Below are 18,913 nucleotides of genomic sequence, written 5' to 3'. Positions count from 1 at the left end.
TTCAATGTTTGGGTTGAAATGCTTAACACTTAGTGGTGAAGACATGAGATGTCCACAAAATGACCAGGCAAAATTGTGTAGGAATAAACCATCACCAAAGTACGGCTGCAGATGGCTGTGAAGACCATGTCTTGGGTATTTTTAAAGCAGATACTTGATTGGTAAGGGTGTCAAAGATTACAGAGAGAAGGCAGGAGAATGGGACTGAGAGGGAAAAATAGATCAGCTATGATTGAATGGTGGAGTGGTCTCAATGGACTGAATGGCCTAATTCTGTGCTCATACCTTATGGTCAAAGTAAAAAAGGCAAGAACGAGAGAGACTAAGGACTTAAAACAACCCAAGGTAAATATCCTAATGGAACTGCCAAATACAATGATCAAATTACACCTAACAAAGCTAAATTTTTGCTCTTTTATTCGCAGGGTCCTATTCAAAGATATCCTGTTAATTAGATGTCAGAATTTTAATTATTCAAAAAGCATGCAAATTATCAAGAAATATTCAGAGACAGGAAAAGTGAAATTCTTTAAAATGCATGTTTGATCTCAAATGGCTACATTCCCAGAGGGATTCAACAAACCTCTGGCCTTTTTTTTCATCCATAAAGCTATTCATCGGGAAGTCTCAGATATCACTAATTACATAAATGTTGGTAGCTCGTTGGACATTCCCAAACATAATTACTGCAGTAACACTTAAAATCCCACACGCTAACATGGTTGAGTCTCCTCACAGTCAGATCAGTATTAAATCCTGATGGCACCTTGATCTCCAGGAGTGGTGCCTTTAATCGTGTTTAGATTACTGAGATAACTTACATAATGTAAGTGTTGCAAAAGAGACTCAATGGGCATGCAAAGCATTTTACTGATTATACATGCCTCCGTTGGATTAAATTTTGATTTGCCGGCTCAGAAGCTCTCTAAAGGTTGAAGCTGGCTTGATGTTCATTCAAGTGTTTACAGAGCACAAGGTTATAAAGCACTTTTGGGAAAGGAAGTGACAGAATAACGATGATAGCTATCACACCACATTTGTCAGACCAGGCAAGGACAGGAGATGTTAGTGAAACTAGTCAGGGTTTATAACATTCCAACATGACAATGGTCACCATTCCTGATACCAGCTATTCTATTCAAGACTGTTCAATTAATTGGATTCCATTTCCCTTGCTTAACCAGTGATAGCTTAGTTTGGTTTAGAGATAGAGTGCGGAAACAGGCCCCTCGGCCATCCGAGACCAGACCGACCATTGACCATTGACACTTGTTCTATGTTATCCCGCTTTTCACATCCGACACACTGGGGACAATTTACAGAAGCCAATCAGGGCACCTGGAGAAAACCTACGCAGGGAGAACGTACAAACTCCCCACAGACATCAGTCACCCACAGTCAGGATTGAACCTGGTTTTGTGGCCCTGTGAGGCAGCAACATTACCCCTGCGCCACCCTACATCAACTAACATCTCCAGATCATTACACCAGTGATTTAATCACAAGGGTACTGTTTATCCCCCACCATGGTGATTATAAATGTATGGTTACGGACAGCACACAAACAGCACAAGAAATAAGCAAAGCAGTTCTAATGCTTACAATTTATGCTTGCACAAGCCTCCACTTTTGCTTACATATCTAAACCTTTCAGTAGAATCCTTTTCAGCTTCAAATCCTTTTCAGCTTATTTGTGTATTAATATTCTTCCTAATAAACCTATGCTATTTATCTCATTCTAGAATTCTGCAATTCTATCCCATTTTCCATGAATCCTCCATGATGGCATTTGCAAGGACATTTTGGTGACATTTTGATACATGTGAGGTGAGCATCATTGGCATGGCTTACCTTGATTGCGTATTGGTTATGGAGGTCCTTAGCATAGGATGCTGTGTAGTAGATTGCATCACCTGCCTCACAGCAAGGTTTATCACTCGTCAGTCTGAAGTCTGACCAGTTGTCTAGTCCAAAGCGAAGCTGGTTCTTTTGACCCTCCATGAACCGGTCCTCACATTTCACGGCCAATTTCCTCAGAGAGTCGGTGTGGAGATTTCGAATCTTCATCACCACTTCTTCTTTGTTCTCTATCCCTTTGTAGAGGGCGTGCCTTTGTGGCTTCTGTATGCTTTTACTAGATCTTTGAGGCAAGCGATTTTTCTCAGATAATGAATCCAAGCTGTTTGAGCATCTCTCCTTACTGGTGCTCATGGCAAGGCTACAAATGCTATTGACTGTTGACGATGTGCTTGCTTTCGCAGCTGTCTTGCCCACTGCTCTGTCCAGCGAATCCCCAGACTCATTGTCACATATCCTGGCATCGGAGCTAATTGACGAACAAGCACTTGATACATCCCAGTTTGCATCCCCAAGATATTCTACATCATACAGTGGGTTGGCTAAATTTACATTGTACCCAGAATTCTTCACTTCCATCATTTTGTGGGCATAGTCCTTTGATGCTGGATCAGTGTTTGCTCGGATTATGGTCTTCTTTGGAAGAGGGGGCGGTGTTGGCTGTGTCTCAGGCATACTTTCCTGTTCGATCGATCCCCCAAATGCAATGGCATCGTCCGAAGCTCCTTTCACTTGCCGCGGCTGCTTCAGCGGTATCATGTTGGCCCGCGATTGCCCTGTTCAATCACAACAAAATAGATTTAGAATAACACGGTTAGATAATACAATGACAGCAATGCTTTGCAAAAAGTGCACTTGCATTCAATAATTTCTAAGTACTAACTTCCAATATATTAGAAAACATAGAACGTAGAAAAATAAGTGCAAGAGGCCATTCAGCTCTTCGAGTCAGCACCGCCATTCAATATAATCATCTAAAATCTGTACCCTATTCCTGCTTTTCCCACGTATCCCTTGATTCCTTTAGCCATAAGCTAAATCTAACTCTCTCTTGAAATTAGTGAAAAAAACCCAAAATAATTAAGTGTTCAATATAAATTATGGAATTTCATAATTAGTCAAGAAGACAAGCTAGAATCTTGATCCACAAATAACTAATACCACAAATGGAATACACTGGAGCGACATTGCAGTCACAGTTGCTTATCCTGCTATGAATACAAAATCTTGGACAGTTCAGATTTACACACAGTCCTATGGATTCATATATCATATACCGAGTAAGTGGCACGACTTACAGTCAATATCTTCACACAGGCAGACTCTTTCGCACATCAGCTGCAGTCTAAAGAATTCTTCAATGTTATTTGTGCTTATCTGAGTATTTCTCAACCCTCTTCTCTGTTGGTGGTCATTTGATGCTTCTGCAATGCAGTGAGTAGTTTTTTTTTTAAATAGGATAAGCAACAAATGCCTGCTGTTGGGAACTAGTCCAGAAACCAGAAACTATCTCGGAGGAGCAATTTTAGATTTTGCGGTGATCACAAATTTGAAAATTATTGGATTACAGATCTATGGACGGCATGTAAATGTTTGGTTTCAGAGGCAGTTAATAAATTGCTTCCATATCGACGATGGATTTGAGATATCAGGTATGAATCAGGTTCGATTATAAGGTGATTGTAAAGAAGGTTTTAAGCGTATAGGTTGACTGGGGATGAAGAGTCAGGAAGAGCTGAGAGATGAAAGAAGTGTTGAAAGCAACAAGAATAATTTAATGCAAGCGCTGCACTCAAATATCAAAGCTCTGCGCAGGCTTCAAATGGAGAGTGAAGCTTTGCAAAGGAAAAATAAAATCTACATATTCAAGTGAATTTAAGAGAAAGATATTTCTGAAAATCTTCATTTAAGAAACCAACATCTGTACAAATGCTCCAGTGTGCTTGGGATTAATGTGTTTACATTCAATTGTCAAATGTTTTTCACTGCATATTTTAGATATAATGTTTAATTCCGTTGTAAAATATTAATGCCCAACATATCTCCCCATCGCTCCAGGAACCAGTCTTTAGTGAAGAGAACGACTCAAATTCAATGTTGCTGTTGAAAACAATAATAATTGGCTAGTGATATAGTCAGTATTAATGCATCCTACAGCATTCCCAGGTGATCTATTATACATGGCTGTACAACATATTTTTACAGCAAGCAACAAGATGTGACTGGATACAATGCTACAGTAATGATCTCACGATGCAGGTTTCGAGGCAAACTACCTTCAATAATGATACAGTACTTCTATCCATAGAACAACCGCAGCCAAAACTGGAACAAAATTGTTAAATTCAAAAATCAGCTAAGTTAACTTTCCAGCGAAAGATAGATATCTAAATACAATATACAGGTTTTATAAAATATACCACTCACTGATTGTGATATAACTGGAACAGGTTTCAGCGGAGCTCTTTCTAACAACAGCCATCACAACCAAAGAAAATTCATGATTTAGGGCATTTTTCCTTGGAGGGTAAGAGGCTGAATGGCGACCTTATAGAGGTATGTAAAATCATACGGGAGCTGGAGAAAGTGCATGGTTAGTCCTTTTTTCCCCAATGGCAGAAGAATCTAGAACCAGAGGGCACAGATTTAAGGGGCAACTTCTTCCACACAGATTTGGTGGGTATACAGAGCTATCAGAGAAAGTGGTAGAGGCGGATTCAAAAATGTTTAAGGCACATCTAGGCAGGAGCATGGATAGGAAAGTTTTATGGGCCAAATGGAGGCAAATATGACTAGCTCAGATGGGCCACTTGATTGGCATAGATTGGTCCAAAATGCTTTATAACTCTATGACTCTATTAAGCTTCCCTGTAATGGTTCCAGCCTAATTGTTTTTCGTCTCAATTTTGAGTATTCCTTTCTAAATGTGCCCTTACTTTTCTAATCGATATCTCAGATTATTAGGGAGAATTAATCACTTGTAACTCCGGGTCGCAGATTACAAGATTCCAGATCCTCAGTGTTTTCCCTTGGTTGAAATGCCCGAATCTAATGGGCCTGTCCCACTTACGCAACTTTTTCGGCGACTGCCGGCAACCGTCATAGGTCGTTGCAGGTCGCCGAAAATTTTCAACATGTTGAAAATCCAGCGGTGACCAGAACGAGGTACGACTCGTGTTGCCGGGGTGTCGCCTGTATGGTCGTGAGTAGTCTCCTCAGTCACCCAAAGAGTCGGGGTGTCTCATGTTGAAATCTTTCGGCGACAACCTATCACGGGTACCGGCAGTCGCCGAAAAAGTTGCGTAAGTGGGACAGGCCCATAAGAATGGCACCTGCACAAAGCACTATAGGGTTAAATCAGTTCCCCATCTCAAACCCTGATTTATCCCTTGAATTTCATCCTCTGCCCTAATTAATTTGACTGCCCTTGCTCGTCTCATTACTCGGCATTGATCTAAATGTCTAATCCAGCCAGACTATTTTGTTTTATCTGCAACAATCCCACCATCACAATACATCTGCAAAGATGATCTTTTTTTCTGTCCCTCATTCCAATTAAGTTAACGTATGCTGGATAAAGTAGAGTCCAATAATAGCCCTTTGCTGTGTTTATCCATTCATAAGTCGATTTTTCTTTCTCCATTTGGGTAACTTCAAGTGCTCTCCATCCACATGCATTAAAAAGATTAGTACAGATTACATTGTTGCCTTGTGGCCTAATAAATACACACAAAGGTTGTGATGGACTGTATTACGTATTGTAATTTAAAATGTAATAATTTGTTTGGGCAGGTATGGACAATTAGACTATCCGGCCATTATAATTATTTATTTTCTTCCTGTCATCTGGGACTGGTAAGTCCGTGTCTTTGTTTTACTCATTCATTTTCTCAATAGTGTTCTGTTCCATAATTCTCTTATGCGGTCAAGCAGTTGGCAAAATGAGCTGAAGATCTGGAATTTAAGGATTCATTCCCACCACATTAGGTGTTATTTTCCATGCCAATGATCTTACGAGAGATTTTTCCTATGTCTTTTTTTAGATCCACAATGTATATTATATCTAGTTTATATCAAGCAGCCGAGGCATTCTTTCCATTCTTGTTGCTACTCCAATACAAGATAATTTAGTAATTCTGGCACATGCATATAATCACAGGTAATGGTAAATGGTGCAATGTTGCTTTAGTAATTCTAGTACATGGATATAACCACAGATTAATGGCAAGGTGGTACAGCGGTAGGATTGCAGCCTTACAGTGCTTGTAGCGCTGGAGACCCGAGTTCGATCCTGACTAAATGTATATTGTCCCTAGTATGTGTACGAGAGTGTTAATGTGCAGGGATCGCTGGTTGGTGTAAACTCGGTGGGCGAAGGGCCTGTTTCCGCGCTGTATCGCTAAACTAAACTGATATATGGACTAATATTGCTTGATACCAACGTGTGCAAAAAATCTTTGCTTTTGTGTGTTTCTGCTATTTTCCACCTCATCAGTTCTGTATGATTCCTCCTTCCCTTTTATACTTTTCTATCATATTTCTTCCTAATGAATTTCAGATTGTGATATGCTTATCCTATATCATTTCCATTACATGAATCCTCATTGTTGACATTTTTACTCTGCAGCTCACAAACTTAATGCAATTTCTCTGGTGTTTAAACTGAATATTGTTGTACACCCTAATTTGTCACTACATGTTATTTAAACAAATCAAAAAAATGAATTCTGATGTGATTTACCAATACAGTATATTCAACACTTTAGAGTCTACCTTTAAGTATTCATGTACTTTTTTTCAAATATCTTTCCTTTAGAATTTTAAATCCGCTCAGATATTGTACCAACTCCCTACTTCTCCTCAGGATTATATGCATTTTCCCAATTTGGCTGTGCTATTCCCCCCTCCATCCTTCCCATGGAATGCACAAATAGTGTGCTTGCGATACTTTTTCATCAGTCTTTCATAGAAACATAGCAAATAGGTGCAGGAGTAGGCCATTTGGCCCTTCGAGCCTGCAACGCCATTCAATATGATCATGGCTGATCATCCAACTCAGTATCCTGTACCTGCCTTCTCTCCATACCCCCTGATCCCTTTTGCCACAACGGCCACATCTAATTCCCTCTTAAATATAGCCAATGAACTGGCCTCAACTACCTTCTGTGGCAGAGAATTCCAGAGACTCACCACTCTCTGCGTGAAAAATGATTTTCTCATCTCGGTCCTAAAGGATTTCCCCTTTATCCTTAAACTGTGACCCCTTGTCCTGGACTTCCCCAACATCAGGAACAATCTTCCTGCATCTAGCCTGTCCAACCGCCTAAGAATTTTGTAAGTTTCCATAAGATCCCCCCTCAATCTTCTAAATTCTAGCGAGTACAAACCAAGTCCATCCAGTCTTTCTTGATATGAAAGTCCTGACATCCCAGGAATCAGTCTGGTGAACCTTCTCAGTACTCCCTCTAAGGCAAGAATGTCTTTCCTCAGATTTGGAGACCAAAACTGTACACAATACTCCAGGTGTGGTCTCACCAATACCCTGTACAACCGCAGTAGAACCTCCCTGCTCCTATACTCAAATCAAATTCAAACAATATTCAGTGGAGTCAGTTATACAACATGGAAACAGGCCCCTCGACCCAAACTTGCCTACGCCAACGTGTCCCAGCTACACTAGTCGAACCTGCCTCCATTTGGCCCATATCCCTCTAAACCTAGCCTATCCATATACTTCATAGGTCATACAGCAACCCAATCGTCCCATAACCAGGATCATTCTCGTAAACTTCCTCTGGATTCACTTCAACGCCAGCATGTCCTTCCTCAGATACGGGTCCCAAAACTACTCACGGTACTCTAGTCCAGTGGTAAAACATATTTTACTCCAGAAATCGATTCCGTGGACCTTGAGTTTGAGGCCTTCCCATTTGCACCATGTGTAAACTGGGCTCCCTAATCTGTATGTATTATGGACATAGTTTGGGATGCAATTCTGATGTTCAGGTGTACATTATTTGGTTGACTTAAATACACAGGTTTGTTTGATGCACCTGAACCACAAGAATAACTCTAGTAGGTGTGGTTTGGAAATGGTTTCGACATCTTGATGGCCGTTTACTGTAAGGAGTTATTAACAAGTACTAATTAACTGTTTTGAGGTTTAATAATCAGTAATCGACCCACACTAATAACACAGAATGCTTTCCTTATTTTAAAAAGATACGTGGAAAGTTTTTATCTTGATCCTACTTCATGAGAAGCTTGAGTATCAAATAGAGATGGATCCTGCAGATACACTTTTCTTCCAGACAAGCAAGGGTGTTCAACACATTCCAGAGAGATTATTGCTGGCAGGTTAAGAGAAGAAATGAATTTATGATGGGTTTGTTGAAAGTTAACCAGGTAAAACGATAATTTCTTTATAGGGGACTATAAGCATGTCGCTCCACATACAGTTGGGATCATCCATCTTGTCATTTAGTTTTTTTGTTAGTTTAGTTTACAGCATGGAAACAGGCCCTTTAGCCCTACAGGTTTACGCCGACCATCACTTACCCGTTCACAGTAGTTCTATCTTATCCCACTTTTTCCATCCACACCCCATGCACTTGGGGTAATCGACAGGCAAATTAACCGACAGACCTGCACGTCTTTGGGATGCGGAGGCAACCGAAGGAAACCCAGGAAATCACAGGGAGACTATGCAAACTCCACTCAGACAGCACCCAAGGTCAGGATCGAACCCGAGTCTGGTTCAACCCTGGACAAAATGGGAAAATACCTATATTTTCAGTGACAGTGCTTACCTTTGGTTTCCATTTATGGCCTAACATTTAATTGCTAAATATACCCTGTGTTTTGCTAAACATACCCTCAGTCTGAAGAAGGGTTTCGGCCCGAAACGTTGCCTATTTCCTTCGCTCCATAGATGCTGCTGCACCTGCCGAGTTTCTCCAGCATTTTTGTGTACCTTCAATTATCCAGCATCTGCAGTTCATTCTTAAAAACCGTGTTTCTGCAAGATTGGTTTACTCAACCTGCCTCAAGAGAATCTTGTACAGTTGTAAAACGTGTTCAGCTCCTGTATTCATTGTCCTGACCATTGAACGCTTGTGTGTCAAACACCTTCACCCCCCTCTGTAATGGAATCACCACTTTTAGGGTTGAATGAAAATGATCAATTGAGACACATCAAAAAGATGGTGCCTTTTACAAGCCTGTTCTATTTAAAATGAGAATCGCTTGGTACATATCAATTTGATAAGATGGTTCAGTTCAGCATGTACAATGAAATAAATAAATGACTGCCTGTATAACTAAAAATAACATCTATTCCAAGTAAATTTCCTCTGTGCACATGCTACTTCACCATAAATAAAGATACATGATTGTTGTACCCAAATGAATTCATCCATGCTTACAAATTTTCCCAATGATGCTTCAAAGACATGCATACACTTCTCTTTTGATGTTTCCATCCTCCCTTGACAGAGAGTAGGAAGTCACTCAGTATTTGGAGAATAGCCCAGGGTCACTGACACTCATTGTGCTCCTCACCTGTGGCTTGCAGCCGAGGTGTTGTTCCGTACGTCTCTGAGCCTCCGTCCACAGACCGCCAGCTCTGGCGTTTTGCTGGAGCGATTACATACAAATAGAAAGAGAGAAAAATAGGAAAGAGAAAGAGAAGAAAGGTTGGGACTGCCAGAAAGTTAGTGACTCAAATTAACAAATCAGTGCAATCAGATTTTACCACTCATGACTATTTGTTTTCTGCACCAGCGTATGGCAAGAAATTACTTTATTTTAAAATTATGATCTGACCAATAACAATAAAAATGAATATTCAGCATACAACAGATTGATTTAACAAACAATTAAGGAAGCATACCTGGTCAAGATGTTTTAATTAAAGTGAGGTTATGTTGAACCTCTACAAATTCACGGTTTATTTGCAAGAAGAGTTTTACATCCAATTATCGTCACTATACTATATGTGATGCAGAAAAGATTTAGTGGAGAGGCGCAGAGTTCAAGGATTTTAGTGACACACAATTCTTCACCAAAGAGCAGAGAAGATTAAACAGAAGATTGTTAGAAGTATTCAAAACGTACGGAGAATTGTAGACAAGAAGTTTGAGACAAGGACGGCAAAAATAAAATAGGGATGACGCGAGAGTGAAAAAAAAGTTTTCACACAGCCAAGAAAAACATAAAGTGCAGGAGTAATTCAGTGAATCAGATTGCTAGCCGTCATGATCTGGAAACCACTACATGAAATGGTAGTATAGTCATAGAGCATGGAAACAGGCCCCTTGACCCAATTAGCCCATGCCAATCCACAAAAGTCCCACCTGCCCGCATTTGGCCCATATATACCTCTAAATCTTTCCTATTCATGTACCTGTCCAAATGTCTTTTAAACATTGCGATAGTACCTGCTTTGACTATATCCTATTCCACACACCTGTATACTCCGAGAGAAAAAAATGCCCCTCATGTTCCTACTGAATCTTTTCCTTCTCACCTCAAACCTCTGTCCACTGGCTCTAGATTCCCCCACGTTGGGTGAAAGACTGTGCATCTACCATATCTATTCCCCTCATGATTCCATACACCTCTTTAAGATCACACCTCATTGACCTGCGCTCCAAGGAATAAAGTCATAGCCTGCCCAACCTCTCCCAGTAACTCAGGCCCTCAAGTCCTGGCAACATCCTCGTCAATCTTCTCTGCACTCTTTCTAGCGTACAACATCTTCCATGCAACAGGGTGACCAAAATTGAGCACAATACTTCAAATCTGGTCTCGCCAACATCTTGTACAACTTCAGTACAACTAGTAGTTCAGTCCTTACTTATAAATGGAATTGAATAAATATTTGCGGGAAAGTGGTAAAGAATGGAGGTGACAGGATTACAGAGAAATAGCTCATGCTCAATGTTTAGTTTAGTCTAGTTTAGAGATACAGCACGGAAAAACGCCCTTCGGCCCACCGAGTCCACACCGACCAGCAATCTCCGCACGCTAACACTATCCTACACACATTAAGGACAATTTACCTTTATACCAAGCCAATTAACCTACAAACCTGACGTCTTTGGAGTGTGGGAGGAAACCGAAGATCTCGGAGAAAACCCACGCAGGTCGCGGGGAGAACGTACAAACACCGTACAGACAGCACCCCGCAGTCAGGATCAAACTAGGGTTTCTGGCGCTGCAAGGCAGTAGCTCAGGGTCCGTGCCGACCTTGGGCTGAATGGCCTCTGTCCCTGCTGTAATAATTCTACCATCCCAATCCAGTTCATCCGAGAGAAGTGCTTGGTTAGGTGGCTCCAGCACTAGTGCAACTATGAACACATCAGTATTCCATTAACCAGTGCATCAATGAAGCAAAGAAAAAAAGAAAAATAACACGTTGACAGCTGCAGGAAGCAAGCAGCAGCAAAAGAAATGTCACTGACAAAAAGCATCAAGTCTATGATAAATACAGACAAAACTGAGGAAAACGTTATATATAAAATACACATCAGAAATGGGTGTGGTTAGCACATTATTCTGGAATTAATGTAATCTGCAGCATTGAGAATGAACCAGCATAATTATTAGGTAATTAGTTCATATGTGCGATGGTGACAATTCTAACCAGTGACTCAGCATTCGCCTGCATTTTTTTTCTGGAAGAGTCAGTAAAAATGCGCTCTTCCCTCCGATACATTTTGTGAATTTGTGTCATCTTATCCACTGAGTAAATAAACAATCACAATTCAGACTGTTGCACAGCAGATATACAATGGACAAGATATTGGCAGAGATAGGCATCCCAGGAAAAAACCTCTGAGAGAAAGAGAAACTACATCATTTAGCACATGTGTGGAAATCATGGAACAATACAATGCAGGAACTATGGCTCACCATGTCTGTGCCAAACAGGATGCCAAGGAAAACCAATCTCCTCTCCCTGCATGTGATCCATATCCTTCTAAAACCTACGGACTTTTGGTTACAGATAATCATAAACATTATGACTAGACAAGTGTCCGAGCTCTCATGACAGCATTACCTATGCTCCGTGCAGCTGTAACTTGATGAGTACCTTGTTTAAGTCTGCCTTTTTTCCAATGTGAATTTAGACAATGTGGAGTTAGATGAAGTGCTGTCCCCCAAAAGAATGAGTATGTGATCCATTATAAACAAAAAATCTGCTTGTGATTCTCCCCCCCCCCCCTTCCCTCCCCCCTCAAAACGAAAGGTTTAAAATTTGAGCATTTCAGTTGTTATCAGATACTCAATCTGAGCAAATATCTTTTACACTGTAATATGCATTAGTCACAGGAGAGCCACAGTTGAACATTTCTCAGGACCTCACTTATGAGGGCAAAGTATCGAATTTGGCAATGAGCTGAACATTCTCACGTTGTGCAGTTTTAAGAAGAAATAAATAGTAACCTTAAAATCAGTAGATTACAAAAGAAACAGCATTAATAAGTTTGTAAAATGTTAGCTTTTCATACATGTGAAGAGAGAGGAATGAAAGCAAGCAACTGCTATGTCTGAACTTGTTTGTAATTTTGATTATAACGAAAGGAAACACATTTAGGTGAACTTTTCTTAAAATAAAGGAAAGACATTGATTATTTAGTACAGTTTCAAAAACAGAATGAATGAACACCGAATGTGAAACAATAGAAGTATGCCTACCTCAGCAGTTATTGTGTTAAAACAGCACATTCCTGCCTTATCACCCACAGCCTGCCTTTCCTCGCCCACTCTAACTTAAAAAAGTTAGATTCCAGCAAACAACAACAATTATTAAAGTGCATATTAACAATATTAAAATGCTGAAGTCCTACCTTTACTGAACAGAGAAGGTTGCCGAGCCATGGGGTTGTGAAAGCTACCGTCATTTTGGACTTTTTTTTTACACCGCACAGCATTTGATAGGGCGTTTTAGACTATAATCTAATCTCTTCCTGCCCGCGCTACCTAAACAGGATTGCCCACATTACAGCCGCATTCCTCACACTGTAACCTTCAGAACATTGGTGGCAATCAGCAGGGACACTCAAGTCAATTAAACAATTTTGCTGTACACACATGTAGCTAACACTCCAGGACTTGACTGATACATTTAATAAGTTACAGGAAGCCTTGAGTGAAGGAGAAATCAAATCCATTTCCGCCTTCCACGCCCATTGTCCTCAACTGCTGTAATCTCTTACCTAAATTGCTGTAGGTAGCGCTGCTGATGCTTTCATCAGCTGACTCGCTGCCCGTGTCTTTTTCGTCCTGAGAACCCGTGGTGACCAACATCGTGCCAGATGTTTCCTGGCTCGTCAATGCTGACCTTTGGACTTCGGATTCCTGTGGTGACATGTCTTCAACAGTCATCTCACCTGGAAGGTTGCTTTAATGGAGGGGGGGAAAAAAATGATCTTCAATGTTCATGATTCATCAAACATTCACATATAATTCTTCTCTAATTAAAACAGTCACTTTTACTTACTGTGGGAATCTAAACACATTTCTTAAGTTATGCATAGTTGAAAATGATGCAGTTTGGGTGTACTTGAGTGTTAGTTGAAACTTATTTCGGACTTGCAAGAACTTGTGGGTTTACAGATCCCTGGGCCATTTTAGCTTCATTTTACAGTTTTCAATTAATCTTGTTCCAAGATAAGATCTGGTAAAACAGGTTTCTCCAAATCTCGTGTATTTACCCTTAAAGAGTTCTGGGGGAGACAGAAAGCTTAATTTGAAATTCATAACTCATTTCAGTTTCAACAGAGCACCGTTCTGCCACAAAGGTTTATGGTTAACTAAGGTGGGTCACATTTGATAACAAGAAAAAGCCTTGTGTTTAGATTGTATTTGTTAAAAAGCAAAATGAAAACTTCGACACTCTGAATTTAAAAGATATTGCTTAAACCTTCGTTTAAACACCGAGACCAGTGCCTTTAAGATCATATCGAAAGCAGTTTATTCCTTTTTACTCACTCATTGAGCAATCTATTTGAAATGTTGCAGTACAAAGTGAAATACAAGTTATAAGCTTGAAGTCAAACTAATGCTTGAGACACTGTTTATATTTTCAACCACTCAACTCTGTACCTTACGACAGATATGCAAGAGGTTTGACCATTAACTTACCTGCTCAGATTACTCACACAACTCCCCATTGAAACAAATGTTTTGGATTTGCTTCTCAATTTCAAAACATAGTTTGAAAGCAGCTGATTAACTTCAGAAGTCGCCAGCTCTAGGTGCAGTGATATCGTCAGCCAGACCTTGCTAACTCAGGCTCAGTACTGATATTCTGCCAGAATCCTCTACCTATTGCATAGTTAGAGGTCACCAACTGAGTCGGGTTTGTTAACACTTTGAATGGCTGAACTCAACTTCATTTCAGTGAGTCAGATTCCATACTATTAGAGAGAAGTTAAGTTGATGTCCATCTTAAAAAATGTTAATATTAATAACCAAACTATTAAATTTGAATGCATGTTCTGGAAGTATTTTAAAATTTCATTTGTAGTTGTTACATCCGAATAATTGAAGGTAGACAAAAATGCTGGAGAAACTCAACGGGTGAGGCAGCATCAATGGAGCGAAGGAATAGGTGACGTTTCGGGTCGAGACCCTTCTTCAGACCCTTTGCTCCATTAATGCTGCCTCACCCGCTGAGTTTCTCCAGCATTTTTGTCTACCTTTGATTTTTCCAGCATCTGCAATTCTTTCTTAAACATTCCGAATAAATGAAAATTTGTTTCAACTTAAAAAAAAAAAAAAAAGTTTCTAAGTTAATAGTAACTAAAAGGTTTCTCCGCATATTTTGACTCTCCTTCCCTCTTTTTTTAAAAGCTGCAATCTCATCTACCATTTCTCCTGTCCACAGCCCACCACAATTTTGTTTACTTGTGGCGTAGGGGACATGAAAGAGGAGCTTTTTCCCCCTCTGGTCCAGAACAAGTAAAAAGCAAACAGAGTGCTTAAAAAAAAAATCACACTTTATTCATCTTGGGGCTGGCGGTGTGGAGAATCACCCCATATTTTCAGTTTTTCCAAAAAGCTCATCAGAGAAAAGGATTGGAAACATTTGACATAATTCATAGTACTGACCGCTGTCTATAATGGTCTATATTCCTCTTGGGAAAGTTTATGCGATATCCCTACAGTTGTTTATTAAACTTACATATGAACAAGGTCTTATGCTTTGTATATGACAGAGGTGTAGGCAATCGCAATTTTAAAAAAGTTTCGAAGGCGTAGGGAACTATCAAATTCAATGCCTAATTAATATGCGAGGAAATAAATGCCAATATCACAAATTTAACTTAATTATGCTTTCTTAATACAGTCCATCACCGGTTTTCCTGCACAATTGGTTCTAGAGCCTTACTAGATTATCCATTTTGCCAGACCATACAGAGGTCACGGCCTTCGATAGGAGTCAAAGGGCACCGGAAGGGTCCACCTAGGCTACTGAGGGGCCAAGATACCTGCCCTCTAAGTCGGCCTTGATATTGGTACGGATTGGTACGACCTTGATATTGGTCGGCTATTGGTACGGATCTGCCGGCTCTGGAGTTCTGGAGCCCCAGCCGTAGGGGGCAAATTAAACCTACATATCAGCTGTGGAAGACCCGCTGAGGTCGAGATCGGCTGTCTCACCTGATCGAGGCGCCACAATTTCGGGAGGACTTCTGGGGGGGTGGGTTTCAAGTGCGCTCTCGTCATTGTATCTGGAATAAAGCGTGTCCCGGACCACCGATTGCTGGAAAATCGGTGGTGGCCTGTACATTAATTATTCTTGCTGTAATATTCTGCATTGGTTGTGGTTTGCTATTCAGAAGTTTAGAATATAGTCAAAATTGCTTAACTAAGGCAGCGCAGGTAAATAAATAATCGTACAGCAGTATTGTTGCAGTGCTAGGGAGTCAAACATAGAACTCTGGATAACTTTTGTTATCTTGAGGAAAGTTCTCACTTTCAGGAATCTATTGCCAGGACTTTAACCTTTCCAATGTCAGCTGATGTCATCAAGCCAACTGAGCAGCCAAAACACAAAGATCAAAGTAAACAAACCAGGAAATAAACTCTTTGAAAGAATACATTTCAAAGTCTGTTATATTTGGAAATATCAGAGGCTATTATAATTGACATGTATACATTAATTCTCCCACTGGTCCCCTTTCTTCACCCACAAATCATCGCTCCTCTCCCCATAGTTCACATCTGTCCCCATCCCTTCCGACTCAGTTCTACTCCACCTTCATATTCCATCAGATTCCACGATAACCTGCAGCCTTTTGTTCTCCACTTATCACTTCCCTGCCTCAGTCACTATTTCTCCTCTTCCCTCCCACATCTGACTCGTATCTGCAAATCAACCCCCTCCTCACCCGCGTCTAACTATCATTTACTAGCCACTGCCCCATCCTTCTGCCCCATCTAGTTTGACTGGCTATTTCCCCTTTACTCTTTCAGTCCAGATGAAGGAATTCGATCTGAAACATCTACCTTGTAATCATGTATTGTCTTTCCGCTGGCTGGTTAGCACACAACAAATACTCTTCACTGCACCTGACAATAAACTAAACTGAACAGAGATTGGGAAGGCCAGGACTTTATTCCTTGGAGCGCAGGAGGATGAAGGGTGATCTTATAGTGGTGTAAAAAAATTATGAGGGGAATAGATAGGGTGAACACAGTCTTTATTCAAGGGTAAGGGAATGTAGAATTAGAGAGCAGAGATTTAAGGTGAGGGGATAAGATTTAATATGCAACTGAGGGGCAACATTTTCACACTGAGGTTGGTGGCTATATGGTATGTGCTGTCAGAGAACGTAATTTAGGAAGGTACATTAACAACATTTAAGAGAATTAGACAAGTATATGGCTGGGAAGTTTAGAGAGATATAGACAAAACATGAACTAGAATAGATGAAGCATCTTGGTTGACATGGATGAGTTAGATCAAAGTACCTGTTTCCGTAATCCATGACTATGGCTCTAATTTGGATTGAGCTGTTATAATTATTCATTAACAACATTGCTAGCTAAATTTACAGTTTACCTGTACTTTAATGAAAATCTGCAAACCTATGCAATTCCCCAGTACATTGGTAATACAAGGATTCTCACGTTTACTGCATGTTGATGACTGATGAGTCATGCTTAATGCTGCTTAAATTGATGATTAACATACGAGTCATTACTTGTTTCACATGTAAAGTGTGCTCCTTCTTGAGACTATTTTACAAAACGGATTTGGTTCATACTGATAAAAACATGGCTAAAGTAACTGATAAAGTATGTCTGGTTCATACTTAGTGAGGATTGTAAAACTGGAGGGTATAGGTTTATGGTGAGGGGAGAGATTTAAGAGGAACCTCATGGGTAACTTGTTCATTCAGAAGGTAGTTGGTATCTGCACTGAGCTGGCAGAAGAAGCCGAATAAGCAACAATTATGACTTTGAAAGGGCATTGGACAGATAGGGTTAGGAAAGGTTTAGAGGGCTATGGGCAAAATGCAAACAAATTGGACAAGGCCAATATACCCACTTGTTCAGCAGGAGAAGATGCGCCAAATGGCCCGTTTCCGTGAAGACATCGCTATGACTCAATGATGTTGGTCATAAATCAGCAATAGGAAGTCATTCAGACAAAAAGGTCATACGTGCATGCATTTAGAAGTCAGAAATGTTTTCCCACAGTGTAAATGTCAAAGACTATAAACCAAAGCTTTAAGGTGAAAGGGTCAAATTTTGATGTTAACTATTGACCAGCCATGACTGGAAAAAGATTGAATCCATTTCAGCCCTGAGGTTCATTTAGAATAGAACAAGCAAGTCACCAACCCCAAACAAGTATTTCAGGGAAGTTTCCGATACTCAATTTAATGCAATATCGGGTGATCCACGGGCAGATTAACCTGCGCCCAAGGAGCTGGGAGGTTTTGCTGCTACTGGAGGGGGTGAAGGGTGAACAAGATTTGTTCTGCCTCTGTGCCAGTTACTAATCAACACAAATTTATAAAGCACATTTAGCAAACTAAAACACCTCACAACACTACACAGGCAGTTCTGCTTTCCAACAATATAATTCCTCCTTAAAAGAGTGGCAATGGGTAAAACTCATGGCAGCCAATTCTCTCACATCTGCAGCTATGGATGGATGGCATGGAGCTTTGGGGCAATAATATGCTATTTAATTTTTTTTTTTTTTTTAAGATGTAGGTCCAGGAGGTAGCCATTTAATTCCTTCAAATCTATGATGGATCATGAGATAATCCCATTATTTTATATTCCCCTACGTTCTCTCAGTTTCTATCACTCACCAAAACACCGGCGTCAATTTAAAGCGACCAATTAACCTGCAATCTTGCGTGTGGGAGAATACTGGGGTAAACCACAGTCACTGTGTGCAAACTCCACACCAACAGCACCAGAGGTTAGGATCACTGGAGATGAGGGGCAGCAGCTCTACTATCTGCAGCAGTGTACCTTCCGTGTTCCAAGATGTTCCAAACCACTTTAATGCCACTGACTTTTAAAATGTAGTAATCATAACATGTTGTGGGATCAGATAATCAGTTTCAGTGACATTGATGAAGCGATAAATATTGACTATGACATTGGAGGCAAGTTAATGTACTTCATAGAAACGGTGTTGTGGGTTCTTTTGCATCTGTGTGAGTGAGCCATCAGAATTTCAGTTTAGCATCTTAAACAAAGAGCCTCAGAACAACATGCCCAAGTGTGCACTGGAGAGTCAATAGTCTCCAAAATGGGACCAATCCAAATGTCTGAATCCAAGTCTGAAGAAGGGTTTCGACCCGAAAGTTGCCCATTTCCTTCGCTCCATAGATGCTGCCTCACCCGCTGAGTTTCTCCAGCATTCTTGTCTACCTTTGATTTTCCAGCATCTGCAGTTCCTTCTTAAACCTTCATTTCCAAAATCTTCTGTCTAATATGGCAAATGCTACTGACTTAGCCATGACCTCTGTTCACTCACCCTTTAGCAGTCTAGCTAAATGTGAGAAAGGTTTATGTA

General features: G+C 40.4%; 1 protein-coding gene across 2 annotated transcripts in view; it reads right to left on the bottom strand.

Moving 5' to 3' along the window:
- The window catches only part of peak1 (pseudopodium-enriched atypical kinase 1), a 97,938-nt gene that overhangs the window by 9,698 nt on the left and 69,327 nt on the right, over positions 1-18,913 (bottom strand). For both annotated transcript variants that reach the window (XM_055662552.1, XM_055662553.1), the window contains 3 exons: positions 13,080-13,264; positions 9,418-9,492; positions 1,852-2,633 (listed from right to left, as the gene is read on the bottom strand). In XM_055662552.1, the coding sequence (XP_055518527.1) occupies positions 1,852-2,633; positions 9,418-9,492; positions 13,080-13,264 (1,042 nt within the window). The remainder of the gene's footprint in view (positions 1-1,851; positions 2,634-9,417; positions 9,493-13,079; positions 13,265-18,913) is intronic.

This window comes from Leucoraja erinacea, chromosome 36 (genome assembly GCF_028641065.1).
Source record: "Leucoraja erinacea ecotype New England chromosome 36, Leri_hhj_1, whole genome shotgun sequence".
Taxonomy (NCBI): domain Eukaryota; kingdom Metazoa; phylum Chordata; class Chondrichthyes; order Rajiformes; family Rajidae; genus Leucoraja; species Leucoraja erinaceus.
The sequence above is the reverse complement of the archived record's forward strand: the minus strand, read 5'-3'. Positions and strand labels throughout refer to the sequence as shown.